This window comes from Melitaea cinxia, chromosome 5 (genome assembly GCF_905220565.1).
Source record: "Melitaea cinxia chromosome 5, ilMelCinx1.1, whole genome shotgun sequence".
In the NCBI taxonomy this organism is placed as follows: Eukaryota; Metazoa; Arthropoda; class Insecta; order Lepidoptera; family Nymphalidae; genus Melitaea; species Melitaea cinxia.
In genome coordinates this window covers 11,958,459-11,982,511 of record NC_059398.1, presented here as the reverse complement: position 1 = coordinate 11,982,511, position 24,053 = coordinate 11,958,459, and the positions used below count along the sequence as shown (strand labels likewise).

The window sequence follows — 24,053 nt, the reverse complement described above, 5'->3', positions numbered from 1 at the left end:
GAAAAAAAAGGGAGGAAATATAGATTAACGTCATAATATAATTACATCAAAATATAGGTTTTAATTGAAAATCCATTATATTTTGATGTATTGTAACCACTGCGGATACCATATCTGACAAAAGCACTTTGCATTACTCCGACAATAAAATACAAAATGGTCTACTTTGATAAACTGACCACAATATACGTAGAAATATGACGCAATGCAGTAAATTAAGTTCACTGATCTACGTATAGGAGAACGTCCGACCAATGACCGTCGCCCCTGTTCAATGAACTTGAAATATTTTGGAATATAAAACTAGATATATTATATATTCAAGGAAAAAATAATTTGCTGAAATCCCATTTTTTAAATATTGATTATCAAAAGAGGTTGGAAAGCACAAACTTACAAAAACTTGGTGGGTTTCCGAAGTTTTAATAAAAATATGTAAAAACCTAAAGTTAGGCGTAAAGACTATGATGCAATTTCAAAACCAAGTACGAAATATTGAGAACTATAACATCATGTATTTTTGATAGTATGTACAAATTCTAACATAAACCCTAGCACAATCAAATGGGTTTCCCGCTGTGCTTTAAATAGTACCTATATTAACCTATATTGCTAAAATAATCTTAAGTCTTATGACAATAATAATAATAATAAAGAAGACAACAGTGTAAGATGTTAATACTGTAAATGGTACCCAAGCATTGGTCTTTTTTTATCTATTATTTAATAAATCAAACAACCAAATGGTTTAAAAGTAACTAGTAAGTGTTAGACCTTTTTAGGTAGTACCTACCTGCTAATGGTCATGATCATGTACATGATTTATTGTAAATGTGCCGCATTACTTTGCCATAAGTAGAGTTCTCCTATAAACCTATTTTTAAACTGAGAAATATTCTATGAACAAGCGGATATCAAATATCAATTCACTGGCGGCAAAAGTTAATTAATCACAGCACCAAAAGAAAAACTTCTTGGCATATCATCGCTTTTTAACCGATTTCAAAAAAGGAGGAGGTATCTGAATTCGACCGTACAACACACGTGTGTGTGTGTGTGTGTTCGGGGATAACTTGGTTTATGAACCGATTTTGATAATACTTTTGTTGGAAAGAAGATATCCCAGGTGTGGTACAATGATAAGGTAATCAGGACATGATGATGGAATCCCAGATAAATCGAGGGAAACCCTCGAAAATCGTAGTGATGACTAGTGCGTTTGTTAATTTTTTTCGTTTGCGAGCAAACACAATTAATTATATAACCTAATAACTACGAGGGAAAAAAATTTAAAATGAAACTTAAAAGTTTTTACTTGAGCTCTATCATTGTTAAAGCTAGGAATAGTTTTATTTTAAAACCATTTCTTATCAACTATCTGATCGATGATTTTTAAAAAACTCTCCACCTAATCACTACCTACCATATGTATAAATATATAAATTTTAATGCTGAATTTAGGGTTGATTTTTAATATCACCCTGCTAGTCAGCGTTGCAACTAAAAAAAACGTTATCTAGTTTGTTTAATTAATTAGTCTTAAAAAACAATCAGAACAGTAAACTCGTCTGCACTTCAAATGTTACTAAGGATTTTGGATTACAGATATCCTGTACATGAGGCTGCTCCGAGTCCACATGAAGGTTACATAACAAGACACGTCAGTGGGAAAAATAAAGACGATTACGATAATAGTCGGCGGGTATGACTTTATTATTATTTTCATTTATATATTTATCATATTATACTAGCTGTACCCTGCGCACGTTGCTCCCCTTTTTTTTTGGTCGTACCAACTCAAAAACCTTTGACTTTACTACCACTGATTCGGAAAGTAGATTAGCACAAAAGAATCGACAAGAAACTCCGCAATTACTCTTTTAAAAAAACTCACTTCTATTACGAAATTATAATTAACAGGACTCAATTTCAGATGGGCTTTTTATGGTCATGGAATCATATGATATCGAAGAAATGGAAATGGCCTCAGACTCCAGCTGTAGGAGATGAAAATTTCCAGATGCGTATGTTACGCGATTTTAAACATTTTTGTGCCAATCATGAACAAAGGTTGAGCCAGTTTTGGGATCAGTGCTGGGAAATTCGAGAGAAAGCTAAAGGAATCAAATGTTTTTAAATGTCTATAGATTTTTATTAAAATTTTATATTTCATATTGTTTTTTATTTGTAAAAAAAAACAACTGTAATTGCTATAACCGTGGTCAGTATAACAGTGAGTTATTAAAAAACAAGAGTAGAAAAAAATAAAGGTATCCCTATAAACAATTTAAAAAAGTCTTTAATCGTTTACTATCTTCATAATTATGGATTCATGTATAGTAATATAATATCATTTCATATGGTAAAAAAGGCTATTACCTACTCTATTTGTTGTTATGCAATCTTGCTAGATTTTGCTTTAGTCAAAACATGTTCCTTTGATTAACACATTGTTAGTTACTTAGTTATCCGACCTTGACAGCCAAAGCAAGATTGTGTAAACAAATCAAGGTGTTTTTAAAATAAAATAAGAAAATTTGTTAAACTTGAAGAATTTATTGCTTACACAAAATATAAAAATAAGTTTAACAAAATACATCATTTTGTTCCATTTCACATCTATGAAGAGATTCATTGTGTTTTATATTTTCAATATTCTGTACTATAATAATATACTACTATAAAATTTTCAGTGTCTTTGAAAGGCACAATTTTGAAGGGACAAATACTATAAATGATCTCCTCACAGACATTTTACTTAATCTTACCATACCCTAACATCAGTCAGAACACTTTTATCACATCAATCCAATTTCATTGAGGTAAAGTGATTTTACTAAAATTATTCAATATTTTCTGTAATGGAAATGTATTACTCTTATTTTATACTCCCTATTAATCTAACTTATTTTAATTATTAGAAAGTATTAATTGCAAAACATAACAAATGGCAATTTCTCAAAAAAAAGAAAAAAAAAATTATATATATATATCGATATCGACGCTTGAAAGGCAATAATTACCAAGCGACATTTTGGGCGATATTGACACTATTTCTTAAAATATTGAGAAAATTAATAATCCTTTAATATCAGCTTACAAAGCTTTCAAACTACATTTAAAATCCGTTAGAATCGAGTAACAATGACTAATAGGCGATTTTTGACGAATTTAAAAAAAAAAACTTTGAAATGCTCTAGTGTAAAGTTGCCAACATGTCGCTTAGTAATTATTGCCTTTCAAGCCTCGATATATAAGAAAAATTAGTCTAACATTATGTTAATGAAAAAAAAAATTGACAGTATAATTATATACAAATATAACAATATTGTTCAAAAAGCAGAAAAAACTCAATCTCTACATAAATATAAATTGAATAGAGGTAAGTTATACAAAAAATGTATTGAAATGGGAAAATATCTTAGTATCATGTGATATCGAAACTCATAAATTAGAGCCCAATAAGTGATATGTACTAAACATTTATATAATTTTAAAAAGCTTAAATACCATATTTTGTGTATACATTTTCATAATACGAAAAATTGTAATTGGTATTTAAAATAACTTCATTAATTTTCGAATCATTCTTAATGTTATTGTTTAATAAAAATGGCAGCATTCTTAAGTACATACTTTATATTATCATAGTAAATTGTTAAAAACTATTAGATAATTTTATAAAAACTTTGTGCATGCATTATACACTACATACATATTATATTTGAGCACATAAATGAATGTCTTAAATGCATATTAATTATAAACTGCATTTTTTTTATTTATATTTTTATTATGACAACATTACTATTTTCAAAATATTTATGAATAAAAAATAGATACTAAAATTAGTAAAGTAATTACAAGATCTAAGAAAATCATTGTAAATAAATTAGAACCATTGCTGTTTGTTCTAAGTTTACAAAAACAAAACACATTTAGAGATAAATGCCGTAAAATTTAAACTAGATATTACGTTAAAAAATATTAAAAAGATTCCTACAATCACACTAATACTGGTAATATAAAGAATCAATAGTTCTATCATTTTTGGTAGTTCATTGCTTCTTGCCAAATACAAGTAATCTTGTAAGCATACTGGTGATGCAAGGCACTTGTTTTTGTTGGTGCATAGGCAACATATCGGGTGTATTTGATTCAAAATCAAGTGCCACCTTTTGAGCTACAAATGTTAATAATGTTAGGATGTCCCGATCAGTACCTGAGTAACGGAGCTCCTCACACATGGCTTGCATAAACCAAGAACCACGGGTTGTGTTTCTCCAAGAAAAATAACCTGGAACTGTAGAAAACACTATCAAAAAGTCAGCATGAATCGGAATTCTGTATGTGGCACTTGAGGAGCCATCTGTTTCAGTTCTGTTGGAAAGGGTTATTCCGCCATCTAATTTATCACCCTGGCAAGCTTGAATGAAGAAGATTTTAGGCTTTCCTGCCAAAGTTGGACATTTATCAGCAGTGAAATAGTACCAAAGATTATCTGCTTTGTAATGGGTATCTTTGGCGTATAACATTCCCATTTCCCCATGAGTCAGCACCGTAATAAGTAAGCAGTCATTGTCAGTGTGATCCATTTCAGCCGTTTGTTGTAAATATTTGTTTACCTCACCAGATTTTAAATTGTGCAGAACAGTAACACGGAATCCTAAACCTTTCAGTACTTTCGACAAGTTATCACTATCAACATTTGTTCCTGTACGCGATTTCAAACTGTGTATATCGAAATGCTCGTGGTTAAATATGATTGCCATTCCGCGGTGCTTATGGTTCATATTATAAAATGGTGCATTCCTATCTACAGGCATTTTTGCGTAGCGCCGTACTGATGAAGAATCGTGACTTCCCCATGCGTCGCCTTCATCTCCTCCACCGTTGGGTCTTTGTTCCGTTTCATTTTCAACACCACCATTATCTTGATTGTTTGAATCAGACATTTTGGCTCCTTTAGGAAGATGAAAATTCTCTTGAGATATAGAAGAACGTCGATATATGTAGAACCGTTACTATTTCAAGAGCGCTCTCGTCTTTAATTGAAAGAAAAAAAACACGCGTTACATCAGACAACGAAACAATTCTATAATTTATTGTGCCCAGACTAGACTCATAGACTGCCTAGTGCCCACAGACTAAGAAAGAGTATATAAGGATACAGACTAATAATATAGAAACAACAAACGAAAAGTCAGAACTGAGAACAGAAAGAAAGTGTTTACAACAGTTTACAATACTTACATGCTTATTACATTTACCAAATTTTAGAAAAAAGAAATAAATTTTAACACTTAAATAAAATAAAAATACACAGCCCGATAAATAGGAATATAAAAAACTAGAGACCTCTATACGTCCAATTTTTTTTATACGATAACTGATAAGTAATCAGCAACATATCATATACTAAAACATACCCCGAAATACGGTGCATCTTATATAAGTATTATTCCGATCGGTTCAGTATCAGTAATTTTCGCGGTATAACCGAACGAAAAACCGACTTTCCATTAATTATATTCGTCACAAAATAATAGGCCCGTTTTGACATTTGTCATCGGAAAGTAAATGGTGAAGTAACCATACGACTCGTTATTCGATACTCACGATAACTGTCTTATCGAATTATCCTCTCTTTGCCCCAATCACATGAATAGATCCTCCTCTCTCCTTTTAGACAGCTTTCTTGAATTCACCAGTCTTCCCCATCCCATAACATCATTCCCTTTAAATCCTCTTTTCTGCACTCCTTTCCAAGCCCTAGTTTATATCCCACCTGTTATCACAGATCTTGGTCTAGTCAAAGGTGCATCTGAAACAAAAATAAACTTCCAACATGTGGTCCATCAAAATTGGTCAGACTTCCTCCACATCTATACAGATGCATCTAAGCTCTCCCCAGATAGCTGTGTCGGTGCTGCCTGCTGGATACCTAAATATAAAATTATACTTCTGTACAAATGTCCCCCTCTAACTTCTGTATTCACAGGAAAAGCCGTTGCTCTGTTAGAAGCAATTCGTTATACGTATTATCTATATATAATAATTATATTTCTCATAACATTTTGAAAACAATTATTTGCAGTGATTCCTTAAGTCGTTTGTTAGCAATTAAAAATAACCCTTCCGTAGTAAATTTAGAATTTCCATCATTTTTAAGATCAGGGAGGCTCTACTCTCATGCTATCAAAATGGTTTATAAGTTGTCTTAGTATGGATCCCAGGTCACTCCGGTATTCCAGGTAACGAGACTGCTGACTCTTGTGCCAAATTAGCAATCCAACTTGGCTCCTTAGACCATTTTTATAACACATGTTTAGACCTGCGGCATCGTGGGCTGAGTCAAAATTGATCAAGGGTAAACATTATGCCTCCATCCAACCTTCTATTCCAAGATGCCCTTTTTTCATAGACATGCAGACCGCTGGGTAACATCTACAATCGGCAAAAATTTGTGCTATCACTGGTGCTATCTTCATCTCCCGAGGTAAAATCTTTTGCTTTGGGACAGGGTTTCTTCGAATTCTTTCCCTTACTGCTTTGATCGCCTTTCTCTTACGAACACTACGTGGATGGCCATCTTTTTCTTATCAATAAATCTGTCGTTTGCGTCTTGGACATTCGTGCACTCCAGTTCATCTGGCTAAGATTAGGGTGCGGGATCATTCCCTGTGTGAATGTGGTCTACACGAAGGTACAGCATCCCATATCCTTTTCAACTGTCCAAAACTCGTTTGTCCCATCTATGATGTCCTTCCTTGTAAAATCCCCCGTCCTATAAATATTGAATGCCTGCTAATGCTCGTGTTTAGTCCTTTTTGTCCTTTCTTATGTAAATATATTAAACAATATAAAATTAAACTGTAAATTAACTGTACATAGATTACTAACAATGTTTGGATGTGTTTGTTGTACTCTGTATGTTTGTGTCGTTTTAGGTTACGGGCTAACTATTAAATACCTACTATTACTACGACCTTCAATAGTCTATTGATGCCGTATTCTCAACCGCACCGATTAATCTCCTTCGTGTCTTCTCCATTCTACGTGACATTGGCGAAATCCAAGAAGCTTATAAAAAACACTGGAGAGTGCATCGTAAACAATGCTTTGAAGACAAAAATTTGACCTTGAATTACGTCACGTATATTCTTTATCTCTTTCTGTAGGGTGTCCACGTTGATCCTAAGTTCAGGATCCATACTATTTAAAAATTTTGTCAAGGATTCACAAGACTTCTTTATTCTGTTAGCTCGCAAAAATGAAAAGGGACAGCGGCGTCCCTATGGACGATAATGGTAAGAATCTATCAAAAAACGTTAACTATTTGAGCTGATATTTTTATCGTTTCTAGCTTCATTTTGAAGATTATTTCGGTAGATTATGATGCGCTAGAAATAAGGAATCTTCAAACTAAAGTGATAATTAGATCCATCAAATTTGGTAGGCTAAAAAACGTGATGACGAAGATGCGTTGTTACTTGATGGACCCTATCGTAATATTTGCGATTAGTTTGATCTCAGCCCAATCCACGCAGGCATATCCGTCTTTATCTCCTGTAGTGAGCCATGTAGTGGATGTGGCAACGTTGCAATTTACTGTCACTCGTAGGCCGATGCGTAACATAAAAAATCAGTGGACAACAAAGAGTAAAGTAACTTGCTTATACAAAAGAGTGCCCTCTTGCAGGTTTTATTGTTAACTGTGAACACTAGCGCCCTCTGCAAAATGATTCCGTCAATTGTAAATATATATATATATATACACCTATAAATGTTCAAATTATGTATTCGTATTGGTATTACTCACTTTTGTAAATATTCATAAAAAACGCATTATTCAACATGTTATAAAGCAGAATTTTACGAATACAATAAAATAATAGTATAGAACAATATAATAGATTATTGATTTAAATATACGTTTTCTATGAATATGTACACAAAATGAGTAACAAATGAAAATTGCTAATAATTTTACCTACCTATTACCTATTATATTCTTTGAAATAAATATTGTTTGTTAACTAGTAAAATATATCTGTAAATATATTAATACTCGATAGGGGAAAATTGGTAGTTAATTAAACATGTTCAGTTTGTTTATTTTTTATTTTTATTATGTTTATGTTTTTCATAATACAATTTTGCAGCAATTTTGGTCTCATCCTCACCATCATATCTAATTCTCCCTGCTAAAATTCTATTTACCGAACGACACCAACTATAAATTAGTAATTTTATCGTTGTATCTACAAAAAAATTTTTTAATTTGTCTTTATGTATTTTACAATTAAATGGGAAGACCACAAGAGTATCTGTCAGTAGAACCATGTTTTGTTTTACATAACAAATCTGAACATTTTTTGACAATGTCGATGTAACAATATTTTGAATATTTTGGAAGCATTTGGTTAGTTCATCCGATGGGTAACAAAGCCATTTTTTATTTTTATTATATTCTCTTAATCGTATGTAAGAATTATTTTTGTTATCTTTAGTAGCTATCAATGACGCTTTGCAATTATTACAATTTTTAACCACACTTTGAAGACATTTCGTCAAAACCCATCCGCATACATAATTGCTTTGACCTACATCAGCTACAACATGATCTTCAAATAAACTTTCGTTAATAATTATTTCTTCGCCTTTGGGAACATCAGAATTACAATTTATATTTTTATCTTTTAAAAAAAAATCTAAATTTTGTAAGTATGCATTTGCATCTTCCTCACAATTGGATTTCAATGAATGGGGTGAATTGTAATTATTAATTAACAATGCTTTATAAGCGTCTTCAAACGAAATACTATTTGGTGCATTATTTCTCACCCCATAACTTCTGATGTTCCCAAAAAAATTTTCTATTGGGTCTTGGTTGAAATGTCTAGTTAGCACAGCGTCAAATGAATACTTTCTAGAAAGAACTGTCCATAATGCTTCCATGCCCTCAATTGTTTTTATAAAGTTCTTTACGGATGGAACTGTTGTGTCTACAAATCCATTTTTAGTTTTTTTTACAAATTTAACAGTTTTTAAAACATTTTTAGCTTGTAACCAGAGCTGATGGTGAGGTGAATTCCTTCTGATAGGACCTTTGTATATTTTGCCATTAGGGATATGAAAGGTACTCGAGTTCATGGAGTCAAATAAATTATCCAACAGAATAACGATGTCTATCATTTGGCGACATTCTATAGATAGGTCACCCCGCCCTGTCAAATGTTCTGTAGCCACAGCAACACTATGGCTAAATGTTTGTACTGCTGTTTTTACTCGCATTTTGCTCATTTTTTCTGGATTCACGTGCTCCTCAGTAATTTTTTGCAGAAGTCGCAGTTCTCCATATGATTTATCAGCAGCATAAAGCATTTCCAAATACTCCCATTTCATTATTTTTTCCTCATTATTAATTTTGTATTTCAAATTTTTAGTTATTAGATTATTTCTTATTCCCTTTATTAGGTGGGGAACGTCATACAAAGGTATCAAGCTTTGTTTATTTATTTGTATGACATCATGGCGCCACTCTTTACCTTTTTTGAAATAAATTTTTTTTGTATCATTTATTAAGCTTGTAATTGCGCTTACATTAACAGTGCTTTGGTCGCACACAGTGTTCAAAATAATAAGTCCTGTATCCTGAACATTTCGAATGACTATTTTAATGATTTTTTTTAGTTCATAAGTGTTTAAGCTATTCGTAAAATAGTATGCTACTGGCTGTTTGAAGTTTTCTTTTATACCTTTAATCATAAATACAAGGACATGATTGGCAAACTTTTTTCCTTCCTCATCAAAACCTTGCAATACATCCTTTTGTGTATTATAATGAATTTGTGGTGTTATTGCCATTTCATCAAAAATTAATGAACATAAACAATCAGAGATGTCTTTATCAGCAACAGTTTTCTTAATTTTTTCAAATAATATGGTATTGATACCAGATTTAATTTTTATTTTTGCCAACAAGCGTTTCATGGCTTTTGCTGATGGCAAAGTAAAGAATTTGGATAAAACATTATAACATTTGGGACTTTTTTTGTACATTGATAAGCACAGTATTTTTTCATCAGTAGTATAACGTCTACCTTTTGGTTTTTTGGACGTTTGATACACTTGCATCTGTGTAAAAAGTTTGGCAGGCCTTGTCATGTCCTTGGTAAATTTGTAGAACAAAGGATTTTTGGACAGCTTCACAGCATTATTTAATCTTGCTTTAAGATTTGTCCCTTTTTTTCGCAGTCTTGAAATTTCAGATCGCAAACTACAAATTTTATTATCTGTTGAAGATTTTACACCTTTTTTCGTACCTGTAAACAGAAAAACAACAATTAGTCATACTATCATTGTTGAATGAAAGGAAAGTTTATATTTATAAACTTTTTATATCACCCACATTTAGGCATGGGTTTCTTTTCACAATGAAGGGGATATAGCCCATGAGGGTTGGCAGACTTTGACATGTCTATATAGTAGATATAGAAAAAAATGGTAATTTCTTAGACAACCTAGTATCTAAGTCACCGCATTCAACCTTTCATTGCATTTACTAGTTGACAATAATTATATTACCAATAAGTATTTCTAAAAATGTTAAGTCACGATGAACTTCATCAATAGTATTATAATTACATTTTATGGATAATTTAACATTGTCCTTTACGTTTCTATTATTTTTATATGTAAAATATGTTATGGATTAGTCATATTTACGTTTTTCAGATGGTTTATCATATGTGATACAGTAATCATGCTCCAGCATGGCAGCTTCAGCCTCATAACAGGTTGCATTGACTGAAATGAAAGAATATTCTTATCAGTAATGACATTATTTAATGTTAAAATTATTACTCCTTTCAGAATAGTTTTTAAAACATAGATACTTAAAAATATATATTCTACAGGTACTAATAGTTGCCCACAGCTTCATTACAATAATTTATGATCTCATTTATGGCTCACCTTAAGTGAGTTTCCGACAGACTCACATAAGCCTTAAACCCACCTTAAACCAGTCCTGTCACATAATCCTTTTATAAGGTACGTCTACTAACTATTAACTACCGCTGCCTAATTTTAAGATTGTAATAAATAGTAAATATTTATAATAGTAAATAATGCTACATATTTTAAAGAACCGAGAACCAGAATATTCTTTACACTAAATATATATATAAAAACAAATAAGTATACATTTTTAACAAAAATTACCTGTGAAAGAAGTTGAAGGCCCAGTAGATAAGCTTTCAGAAACAGAGCTTATATTTGTTTCTTGCTGTGCAATAGCAAGAATCCTACCTGAAAAACAATAACATTTATAAATGCAGGTTTTATTCTGTTGTATCATAATGGTATTCATTAATGTACAAACATACAGCGGTAAACCTTTAGTTAAGTGGGCTCCAATTTATGGGGTCCTGGGGGAAGAGGGGGTGAAGGGAGGGGAGAGGGTGGGTTTTTTACCCCCCTCGTAGTGTGCTTTTCGCGTAAACCCCGTGGTTTCGAAGATATCGTGTTTGAAGTTTTGAGGTTAACTTTACGTGATTCAGAGATATTACAATACCTTAGAGCTCCGCGTCTGACTCCACCTTAACTCCGGTGCTGCGGGAAGTGCACTCATATGCTCTGTTCACCAACTTTCACACTTTATTTTCGAACAAATTTACGTAAAAACGATCTCGATTGCAAGATCAACAAACGATACGAACTGACGTTTAACGACTAACAAATAGACACCGTTGACCAAAATAAGGCGTCACTTAGCATTTCCTTTAAAACACAAAGCTTTAGATTAGGAAAAACCGAATTTCGGGACCGTGGGGGGAAGGGGGGGGGGCGCTACCCCTGGTACCACTGTCACACCTCAGAACCCCATGGTTATGTAGATATCCATGGTTAAAGTTTTGAGGTTAGAAGAAGAATTTCGAAAGTTAGAGGAACGCTTGGCTCCGGCGCTGCGGGAAGTGCAGCCCTTCCGCCCTTGCGTGCGAAAGCACGCTCACTCATGCTCCGTTCCGCAGCGGAGGCTGGTCGCCTTCGGCGACCAGCCTCAGCCGCTCCTCTCCGCATTCGTTCGCGCGCTTTCGCACGGCGGGCGAGGGCTGCCCTCCCTCCGCGCCTCCGCGGCACAAAAAAAACACTCTAGGGGTAGGACAGACCAAGACCACGTGGACAGTGGGGTGCTCCGATTCGGTTTTGGGTATTTTTCGAATTTCTAAACCTATATTCTAGCACGCAATGTTACTAATTTTATTAGAATATTATGTCTGACGCGTTATTTTGTTTAAAAGTGTCGATTTGTCAGTCGTTAAGCGTCAGTTCGTATCGTTTGTTGGTCTTGCAATCGAGATCGTTTTTACGTAAATTTGTTCGAAAATACAGTGTGAAAGTTGGTGAATGGAGTATATGAGTGCACTTCCCGCTGCACCGGAGTTAAGGTGGAGTCGACGCGGAGCTCTAAGGTATTGTAATATCTCTGAATCACGTAAAGTTAACCCCAAAACTTCAAACACGATATCTTCGAAACCACGGGGTTTACGCGAAAAGCACACTACGGGGGGCTAAAAAACCCACCCTCCCCACCACCCTTTACCCCCCCACCCCCATTTCACCCCATAAATCGGAGCCCACTTAACTAACGAATGACCAAAAAATCTAACTTACTAGGTAAATGTAAAGATGGAACTGCTAATGCATTTAACCGATGATTACGATTTCGGTCTTTATTTGTAAAATGAATGTCACAAAGTTTCCTCTTTCTATAATCTTCATAATCATGACGTGTTTCCAATTTTCCACCAACAATAGTTACCCATGCCCTAAACCGCTTAGGATATTTGGCCGGATCCGGGAAAACATGGAGTGGAGCACCTGAAATTGAAATTTACATTTATATTAGAAGTTGTTTATTTACTGATACTGGTAAATAGGGAAGATATCTAAAAAGAAAGTTAGATATGACCCCATGATTTCGTTTCAACTTACCAGAAGGTTCACATCCTAATTCACAACGTCTCGGCATCTTGATATAATCCTAGCACAAAACAACACAAGAGAATATTATAGCGTCCTTTTCGCAAAACAAACACGTTCTTTTATTAATGTCTTTTGAAACTTAAAATATTATACCGGCCACTCTGTTAGTACAGGCAGCGAATTGGAATCTCGAATCGGGGCGAAGTCCTAGTAGTTTTACGGAGGAATACGAAACTCAACTCAACGTAAAAACTAGTATTCACAACCAAAAAGCCACAAAATTGAACGAGCACAAATAACCACGATTACACGCAATGAGTTCTCGCCATTTTGTAAAAATTAAATTCATAGGCAAGTTAATCTACTCTTTGATTATTAACGGCTAAGATTTGATTTTGATTTAAATTATTATCTGTATTTATTAACTGTTTTTATTATCTGTTCACATTTTATCGGAATCATTAAACAGATGGCACCACTATATATGAAAATGAAGGTTACTATACCTACCCAACCCCAGCCTGCAAAATAATGATATTTGTAATGAAAAAAAAACTAATTGATAGATTTTGAATTGCTCAATTCAACTACGTTGTCCTTTTAAATTGCTCACCTCAAATTATATAATTAAAAATCAAAATTTAAAAAAAAAATTCAAATATTTTCAAACTCCTATATCTTTTGATGTATACAATATTTTAAATTGCTCAAAGTGTTAAAAAACTGCTCAAGTTGCATTTATAATTGCTCAAGTATAGTTTAGAACAGATCCACTTCCCTAAATTTTTAAATAAATATAAATAGTTTGAACAAATAAAATATTGATACTTGTAAAAAAAAAAAAATACTAATCGATACATTTTCAATAGCTCAATTCGACTACGTTGTCCTTTTAAATCGCTCACCTCAAATTATTTAATTATAAATTAAAAAAGTCGTTGAAAAATATTCTTTTATCAATATTTTCAAACTCCTATATCTTTTGATGTATACAATATTTTAAATTGCTCAACGTGTTAAAACCCTGCTCAAGTTGCATTTATAATTGCTCAAGTACAGATTTGAACAGCTCCACTTTCCTTAATTTTTAAATAAATATATAAAGTTGGAACAAATTTAACGTTTATATCGATAAAGTGAGCGCTGCAGATGCGCATAGACAATGATGCGAAGCCAAAAAAATTGCGGATATTCGTAATAAAAAGATGCTAATCGTTCGATTTTCAATAGCTCAATTCAACTACGTTGTCCTTTTAAATTGCTCACTTCAAATTATTTAATTAAAAATCAAAAAAGTCGTTGAAAAATATTCTTTTATCAATATTTTCAAACTCCTATATCTTTTGATGTATACAATATTTTAAATTGCTCAATGTGTTAAAGAACTGCTCAAGTTGCATTTATAATTGCTCAAGTACCGTTTGGAACAGCTCCACTTTTCTTAATTTTTAAATAAATATAAATAGTTTGAACAAATTTAACGTTTATATCATAAGACATGTGTACGCTGTGCGTGCGCATAGACAATGATGCGAAGCCAAAAAATTGCGGATATCTGTAATAAAAAAGATACTAATCGATAGATTTTCAATAGCTCAATTCAACCTCGTTATATCGTTATCCTTTTAAATTGCTCACCTCAAATTATTTGATTACAAATCAAAAAAGTCGTTGAAAAATATTATTTTATCAATATTTTCAAACTCCTATATCTTTTGATGTATACAATATTTTAAATTGCTCAAAGTGTAAAAAAACTGTTCGCGTTGCATTTATAATTGCTCAAGTATAGTTTGGAACAGATCCACTTCCCTTAATTTTTAAATAAATATAATCCTGCCCGGAAAACAGCTACCAAATTTGATAGCTTATTTACCGATAGTAGCGCCACCTACCGGGTCCGACTGAGATAAAAAATAACCCGATCTCCCAACTTGGACCAAATTATAGATGCGTGCAAAAATATGATAAAAATTGGTTCAGTGGTTTCGGAGTTACGTACGTTTAGTTAACGACCACCACTGAAATCCTTATTGGGGATGAGTTATCCTAAAATCCGCTCATTGATCATTTCTATGATCACATATATAGGAGATTCATACCAAATTTGGAGTCGATAGGAGATATAATTTAAAAATGGGAATTTTCCATTGTTAACGCCCCCGCAAGAATATAATTAGTAATGTGAAATAGCTAGTTAATACAATTTTTACAGTATGTAAAATGCGGTCTACGATTAAGATCAATTTAATCATTAATAACTTACGTAAAATGCGCCCTAATATATTATTTAACATGAACTTTATTGACTAGCAATAAAGTTCAAATTGACTCTACATTTTACTTAGAAAACGTTTGTATGGGAAAAAGAAAAGGGCTGTTTTTAGGGTATTCCCGGAAATTATTCGAATTTTTCTCACCTTTTAAACCTTCCCTAGACCTCCACGAACATTTCAAGACCAAGATAAGATAAATCCGTTCAGCCGTTCTCGAGTTTTAGCGAGACTAAAGAACAGCAATTGATTTATATATATATATATATATATATATATATATATATATATATATATATATATAATAAGATTAAGGAAAGTGGAGCCGTTCAAAACTGTACATGAGCAATTATAAATGCAACTTGAGCAGTTCTTTAACACGTTGAGCAATTTAAAGTATTGTATACATCAAAAGATATAGGAGTTTGAAAATATTGATAAAAGAATATTTTTCAACGACTTTTTTGATTTTTAATTAAATAATTTGAGGTGAGCAATTTAAAAGGACAACGTAGTTGAATTGAGCTATTGAAAATCTATCGATTAGTATCTTTTTTATTACGAATATCCGCAATTTTTTGGCTTCGCATCATTGTCTATGCGCACGCGCAGCGTACACCTGCTTTATGATATAAACGTTAAATTTGTTCAAACTATTTATATTTATTTAAAAATTAAGGAAAGTGGAGCTGTTCAAAACTGTACTTGAGCAATTATAAATGCAATTTGAGCAGTTCTTTAACACTTTGAGCAATTTAAAATATTGTATACATCAAAAGATATAGGAGTTTGAAAATATTGATAAAAGAATATTTTTCAACGACTTTTTTGATTTATAATTAAATAATTTGAGGTGAGCAATTTAAAAGGATAACGTAGTTGAATTGAGCTATTGAAAATGTATCGATTAGTATTTTTTTTTTTACAAATATCATTATTTTATTTGTTCAAACAATTTATATATATTTAAAAATTAAGGAAAGTGGAGCTGTTCCAAACGGTACTTGAGCAATTATAAATGCAACTTGAGCAGTTCTTTAACACATTGAGCAATTTAAAATATTGTATACATCAAAAGATATAGGAGTTTGAAAATATTGATAAAAGAATATTTTTCAACGACTTTTTTGATTTATAATTAAATAATTTGAGGTGAGCAATTTAAAAGGATAACGTAGTTGAATTGAGCTATTGAAAATGTATCGATTAGTATTTTTTTTTTTTATAAATATCATTATTTTATTTGTTCAAACAATTTATATATATTTAAAAATTAAGGAAAGTGGAGCTGTTCCAAACGGTACTTGAGCAATTATAAATGCAACTTGAGCAGTTCTTTAACACATTGAGCAATTTAAAATATTGTATACATCAAAAGATATAGGAGTTTGAAAATATTGATAAAAGAATATTTTTCAACGACTTTTTTGATTTTTATTAAATAATTTGAAGTGAGCAATTTAAAAGGACAACGTAGTTGAATTGAGCTATTGAAAATCGAACGATTAGCATCTTTTTATTACGAATATCCGCAATTTTTTTGGCTTCGCATCATTGTCTATGCGCATCTGCAGCGCTCACTTTATCGATATAAACGTTAAATTTGTTCCAACTTTATATATTTATTTAAAAATTAAGGAAAGTGGAGCTGTTCAAATCTGTACTTGAGCAATTATAAATGCAACTTGAGCAGGGTTTTAACACGTTGAGCAATTTAAAATATTGTATACATCAAAAGATATAGGAGTTTGAAAATATTGATAAAAGAATATTTTTCAACGACTTTTTTAATTTATAATTAAATAATTTGAGGTGAGCGATTTAAAAGGACAACGTAGTCGAATTGAGCTATTGAAAATGTATCGATTAGTATTTTTTTTTTTTTACAAGTATCAATATTTTATTTGTTCAAACTATTTATATTTATTTAAAAATTTAGGGAAGTGGATCTGTTCTAAACTATACTTGAGCAATTATAAATGCAACTTGAGCAGTTTTTTAACACTTTGAGCAATTTAAAATATTGTATACATCAAAAGATATAGGAGTTTGAAAATATTTGAATTTTTTTTTAAATTTTGATTTTTAATTATATAATTTGAGGTGAGCAATTTAAAAGGACAACGTAGTTGAATTGAGCAATTCAAAATCTATCAATTAGTATTTTTTTTTATTACAAATATCATTATTTTGCAGGCTGGGGTGGGGTAGGTGGTTACTATGCAAGTGTCCACCCCATAGATTATACACTTATATACTGGTATAGATACGCCACTCAGAAATTAAAATTGATGTATCACGACCTCCCCCACTAACAGATGGCGTGCACATACAATTTTATTTCTATAATAATACTACAGGTGGCGCTGTTTATTTATTTTTTACCAGATTGATTATTATTTAAATAATATACTGTATGTACTTTTCACACTTTTTCCACTTATTTATTAATACAAACAGTTCGTATTAATAAATTGGTGGAAATAGTGTGAAAAGTATTTCATATTTATCATTAACTTTAATCAAAAAGTAACAAGTATGTACATTAAGAATATTTTCTATTTTTTTTTTGTGTTAAGTATTAAAAATTTGATTTCAAATTAATTCTATTTTACCTAATATTAACAGATAATCGAGGGTTTAAAAATAAAACACCAGTACCATATAGAATTTATAAAACTGTTGTTTATTTTCATCTTTTATTATAATAATTGGATGCTTGTTTTTTAACATGATCATTCCTATCAAAATTTCAAAATTTTCATTGGTTTAACTTCTCTGTATGAGGATATTCCCATTTGGGAAAGCGATGTAAGGGTCCTGAAAATTTTTAATATTCTTAAAATATTGCTTTATATATAAAAGTGATACTAAAGAGCCATAATAATGAATTCTAAATGCAATGAAAGGAATAAAAAGAGTTAATTATTACTTCTATTTTATTAAGGGTGTGATTTAAACAGTTTGCAAAGTATTTGTATCATTGTTAGCAAAAAAATATTACTGATTAGCTAGTACAATTGGGCAACAACATATAGTCAGCAAATATTTCTAAATCCGTCTGCAATTTGTATTGTCTCTGAACAGTTATAGTATTTTTTTTTTGTGGCTGAATATATGTAAAAGCAGCAATGAGTGACCCATGTGCTGGTAATATAAGCCTTTAAGATAATTATGCCTACTGAAATAGTATGCCAAAAAATACCTAACTGCAAAATTAAATTAGAAAAACAAAAATTCGAAAGAAAGGGATCCCTATTTAGTAATATTGGGATAGTGTCATATATATAGCTTTATTTTCCACCCACTTTTAACGAACACTGCTGATTTTGAAAAAAAAACGTAATCTATTTTTATTGCTAACCAAAATTTAAATATGAATGCCAATCAATCTTGCTCCGAAAAAATAATTATTTTGCAGTATGACTGTTTTTTTTTTTGTAGATATATAATAAGACAAGCTGCTTGCTTATGTTTGAATTACTAACTATTATTATGATTTTATAAAGAAAAAAATTTTGCAGCCTCATTTTATTATTACTGAAAAAATCCTTGTATGCTTGCCAAATGATTTATAGGCTGTTTTTCTTGCTAACCAAATTTTAAAATGGCATACAAATTAATTACTTCTTTTATAATTTTTTTTTTACTAAGTCGAATAGAGAAGAAAAGAGTAATCTTGGTATAATACTTAATGTCTAAATACTGCTTTGAAACGTTTCTTTAAATAATTTGAATACTCACCATCAATATCACATTTGAAATAACATTTTAATTCAGCTGATTTCGGCATTTTAAAATACTTAATCAAAATTGCAAAAATTGTAATCCGTGTAATAAAGAGCCAAGTTAACAGTCATGCAATCAGTCCGGGGTCCAAATAACAATCCAGGTGATGTCGTAACACGTAGAAGATCAAAAAGTCCGTAAACAAGCCAAAACGTAGGGAATAACACAATAAAATTAAAATCACAACGAACACTGAACAAACACAAATAAACGAGTGATTCAAAATTCAAATATGGCCGACTAATGCACGATGGGCCTCAATAATATTGCCACGGCAAAAAATATTGGAGATAAATTAAAATATACTTATATTTTATAATATATTTTTTTATACCTATGAATCGTACAAAACATGTTTGATTGATTATTTAAATTAATTATATTTACAAAAATTCTAGACTCTACTGCTGCTACTGCCATCTATTTTTGGCACATTAATCTATCACCCCGAACTCACCCTCCTCCTCTAAAAGATGGCGTTAGTTTGTATGAATATTTTTGAATTACGATATTGTATGAGAGTTTCACACCCCTGGTCCACCCCCTGGTGGACAATATGTTCTCGCTCAGTATAGTTTAGTGTTGATAAACAGACTTATACCAATTAGCTGTTTTATTTTTATGGCGCGCACAGTTTGAGTATTTAATGCACATGAATGACACCTAACATAATAAATAATTAGATCATTTTGTGTTTTTAGAAACATCCAAGAGTGAATTGAAAAGGTAAACTGATGTAACAAAAGTTACAATGAAAAATGACTTTGTGTAACATTATGGTCCATTTCTTTTAAACCAATGAACCGATCTTGATGAAATTTGCACTGTACACTAAGATTCAAAGATTCTTAAAACAATTTAAAAAGATTTTTAGATAAAGATCATCATCATTATCAGCCACCTATCAATGGCTCACTAATGAGCGCAGGTCTCCTCTTAGAATAAGGTTATGGGCCATAGTTTATCACGCTGGCCCAATGCGAATTGAAGGACTTCACATACCTTCGATAACATAATGGGGAACTCTCAGGTGTGCAAGTTTCCTCACGATGTTTTCCTTCACCGTTGAAGCAAGTGTTATTTAATTACATAAACGCACTTAACTTCGAAAAGTCAGAGGTGCATGCTCGGGATCGAACTGCGACCGCCCAAATAGGAAGCCACAGTCCAAACCACTAGGCTATTAATCTATCTATACATATAATAAAATGGTAGGAAAGTTAAAACTGTACATTGAATATTTTTTTAAAAGAATACTTGGGGTGTGATCTACAATCGATACCGAAGCCAAAAATATAGTTTTTAGAATTTTTGTCTGTTTGTCTGTTTATCTGTATGTATGTCCGGGATAAACTCAAAAAGTACTGCATGGGGTTACCTCAAATTTGGCACCAATATTATTTAGAAGTCGGGTCAATATATAGGCTACATAAATTATCACACTATCACCTACGGGGAACGAGCAGTGAACCTTTATTTCTTCAACGCATTCTGTAACTACGTGTAATCTAACGACGCATATTTGAATTTTGTTGTTATTATGTTAATAACCATGTCATAAGCTAGCTTCACACTATAAATAAAGACATTCTGTAGTATATTTAGTATCAGCATTGCACCCATGGGAAGCCGGGGCGGGTCGCTAGTACCTTTTTAAATAAAGTTCATTTACCTGTTTCTTCTTTACATTTCATATCTACAGAAAAATCTCATTGATGGCGCTGCTTTAAAATTGTCTTGTCTACTTATATTCATTTAATCATGTTTATCGGCATAGTTACTTATATTGTGTGATTTTTTAGCTTATATAGCATGGTTATTAACATAATAACAACAACATTCAAATTTGCGTCATTAGATTACACGTTGTTACAGAATGCGTTGAGGAAATAAAGGTTCACTGCTCGTTCCCGGTAGGTGATAGCATAATAATATATAGCCTATATGTTGACCCGACTTCTTAATAATATTCGTGCTAAATTTGAAGTAAATCTATGCGGTACTTTTTGAGTTTATCCCGGACACACAGGCAGACAAACAGACAAAAATTCTAAAAACTATATTTTTGGCTTCGGTGTCGATTGTAGATCACACCCCAAGTATTCTTTTAAAAAAATATTCAATGTACAAATTTAACTTTCCTACCATTTTATTATATGTATAGATAGATGTTCAGATTGTTTGCTACCTAAAGTATTTGAACCACCTAAGTATTTGAAAAAAAGAAACAGTTGTGGTTAGAAATATTTTGCATTGCGCGATAGCAAGGCCGATTAACCAAGATTATTTCCAGAAAAAATCAATCCGTTATTATTGAATTTGCAGCCGTAATGCCGAAAAGTTTGAACAAAGGTATCAAATATCGTACTTACTACAAAATTTACACAATTATAATATAATATTAATAATAATATAATATAAATTACTAAAAAAAATAAAAAAATCCTAGACCGCTGCATATAGATTAATTTTTTATTTTTTTCTGAGTTGGCCCCATGCCCTCCACAAGCACCTTCTTTTTAACCGACTTCCAAAAAAGGAGGAGGTTCTCAATTCGACTGTATTTTTTTTATGTATGTTACATCAGAACTTTTGACCGTGTGGACCGATTTCGACAATTTTTTTAATCGAAAGGTGGTATGTGTCAATTGGTCCCATTTAAATTTATTTGAGATCTAACAACTACTTTTCGAGTTATATCTAATAATGCGTTTTTACTTGACGCTTTTTTCGTCGACCTACGTTGTATTATACCGCATAACTTTCTACTGGATGTACTGATTTTGATAATTCTTTTTTTGTTGGAAAAGAGATATCCCTAATTTAGTACTATGATAAGGAAACCAGGATCTGATAATGGGATCCCAGAGAAATCGAGGGAAACTCTTGAAAATCCGCAATAATTTTTTACTGGGTGTACCGATTTTAATAATTTTTAATTTAATCGAAAGCTGATGTTTGTCATGTGGTCACATATACATTTTATTGAGATCTGATAACTACTTTTTGAGTAATCTTTGATAACGCGTAGTTACTTGACTATTTTTTCGTCGATCTACGTTGTATTACTCGTCGATGTAATTGAAGTCGGTTTTTTTTTCGTTTGAGAGCAAACACAATTATTTTTTGTGCAGACTATTCCTTATTTATTATTTATTATTATTTAGACCTTCGCGGTTATCCATTAATTACCGGACACTCTGTATATAGATATCTTTAATACACACGCTCGTTTGTTCCATAGGTTAATTTAATGTTTGTGTTTTCGATAACAGCCGGCTGATATAGATTTTTTTTTATAAATGTAAATAAAATGACACAATTGAGAGACTTAAAACGGGAATTGAATTTATGACCCCCACAAACTACTTCACGGAAAGCAGAGTTACTGCGAACTGTACACCAACGGGATAGCTCGTGTGTTGAACGTGTACAAAGATTTTAATTTTTTTTTTTTTTTTTTTTTTTTTTAGTGAGAATGGGGGCAAACGAGCATACGAAGCCATCTGATGTTAAACAGCTACCGTCGCCCATGGACATCTGCAACATAAGAGGAGTTGCAGGTGCGTTGCCGGCCTTTAGGAAAAAGATGCCTATACACTCGACGCTTGAAAACCCCCAAATTATAGCGCTCAGGGAAAACCTCAGGAGGAAGGTCATTCCACAGTTTGCAGGTGCGCGGAAAGAATGCGCGTGAAGCTCGCACATTGGCCGCAAACCATGCATCCAAATGGTGTGGATGGAACTTAGTCCTTCGGCGAAGGGTACGATGGTAAAATCGTGACGGCGGTACCATATCAAATAGTTCGTCAGAACACTCACCGTTGTACAGACGATAAAAAACACACAGAGAGCCAACGTCTCTCCTTATGCTTAGAGGTTCTAAATCGTCCGTGAGTTTGGGATCGTCGACAATGCGAATTGTCCGGCGTTGGATGGAGTCAAATGGGTGAAGTTGGTATTGAGGGGCACCTGCCCAAAGGTGCGAGCAATACTCCACATGGGGACGGACCTGAGCTTTATAGAGCAGTAATCGATGTCCCGATGTGAAGTACCGGCCCGCCTTGTTCAGAACCCCGAGCTTTTTTGCAGCCAATTTAGCTTTGCTCTCCAAATGACCCCGGAATTGGACCTCGTTCGTAATGTCAACCCCAAGGATCCCAATACTTTTAGTGATATTTAGGGATGTGTTCTGAAAACTAGGCGCTACAGAAAAGGGGGTCTTCTTAGCGGTGAACGCGCAAACTTGTGTTTGCGCGTTCACCGCTGCGTTGTGTTGTTAATTAAAGTTTATTGAGAACCTCTTAAGAATAACGAGAAACCAAACAAATAACAAAAGAATAGGTTAAACAACAAAAATTTTAGTTGATATTGGTATAAAATTTCGCAATCTACAGGTGCATACATCTGAGGTTCTCAAGACACAAAGTATAATGCCTAGATTTTTAACGACGTAAGAGTCATGTAATTACTGTAAATTTGGATAGTATTTTAATTTTTAATTCCTTACACTTATAACAAAAAGATGTCTGTGAAAGTTATATAATATCCTGTGTCTAATTATCTAACATCTTCTTCCTAAATCACCTACATAAAATAACAATAGGGAAGTATATTACCCTATAATTATTATTTTAACTAATTTTTCAAAATGTTTACTTTTTCTTCTTAATATACTGCGATATTACGAATCGAAATAAGTGACGTCATAGGACAAAATGCGAACTAAAATATTGTTAAGAAAATGTGTAATGCCACAAAAATAAATTATTATTTTTTTAAAGATTAATAGAATGAGAAAAAGGATAGCGATATAACTATAGGGTTATTTGTAGGAAGTAAACAAACGTATCCGGGGAAATAAGTCGATGTCTACTGTAAAATCAGTGACTCCCATAAAATTATCGTTACCATGGTGAATAAGAATCGACAACAACAAACACATAATACCTTGCTGCAAATACATTTCATTTATTATTAATTATAAATTTAAAGAAA

At 32.2% G+C, this 24,053-nt stretch overlaps 3 protein-coding genes and 1 long non-coding RNA gene across 4 annotated transcripts in view; 1 reads left to right on the top strand and 3 right to left on the bottom strand.

Annotated features, from left to right (window-relative positions):
* The window catches only part of LOC123653614 (GATOR complex protein Iml1), a 30,830-nt gene extending 28,658 nt beyond the window's left edge, over positions 1-2,172 (top strand). The window contains exons 27-28 of the mRNA XM_045589608.1: positions 1,591-1,702; positions 1,934-2,172. Of these exons, the coding sequence (XP_045445564.1) occupies positions 1,591-1,702; positions 1,934-2,137 (316 nt within the window). The 3' untranslated portion in view covers positions 2,138-2,172. The remainder of the gene's footprint in view (positions 1-1,590; positions 1,703-1,933) is intronic.
* Positions 2,173-3,621: 1,449 nt separating this feature from the next.
* LOC123654055 (caspase-1-like) lies at positions 3,622-4,955 on the bottom strand. The gene has a single exon (XM_045590016.1). It carries the CDS (start codon positions 4,953-4,955, stop codon positions 4,059-4,061), a length of 897 nt encoding a protein of 298 aa, XP_045445972.1. The 3' UTR covers positions 3,622-4,058.
* A 3,696-nt stretch (positions 4,956-8,651) lies between these two features.
* On the bottom strand, positions 8,652-13,078 carry LOC123653850. Its single transcript, XM_045589829.1, has 6 exons — positions 13,003-13,078; positions 12,682-12,888; positions 11,230-11,316; positions 10,732-10,830; positions 9,292-10,328; positions 8,652-8,663 (listed from the first exon to the last, which is right to left on the bottom strand). The coding sequence occupies exons 1-6, from the start codon at positions 13,037-13,039 to the stop codon at positions 8,652-8,654; spliced, it is 1,479 nt and encodes a 492-aa protein (XP_045445785.1). The 5' UTR covers positions 13,040-13,078.
* Positions 13,079-17,931: 4,853 nt separating this feature from the next.
* On the bottom strand, positions 17,932-19,400 carry LOC123653613. The gene is made up of 2 exons (XR_006743129.1): positions 19,011-19,400; positions 17,932-18,086 (listed from the first exon to the last, which is right to left on the bottom strand). It is a non-coding gene; the product is annotated as an uncharacterized LOC123653613 (long non-coding RNA).
* Positions 19,401-24,053: the final 4,653 nt, after the last annotated feature.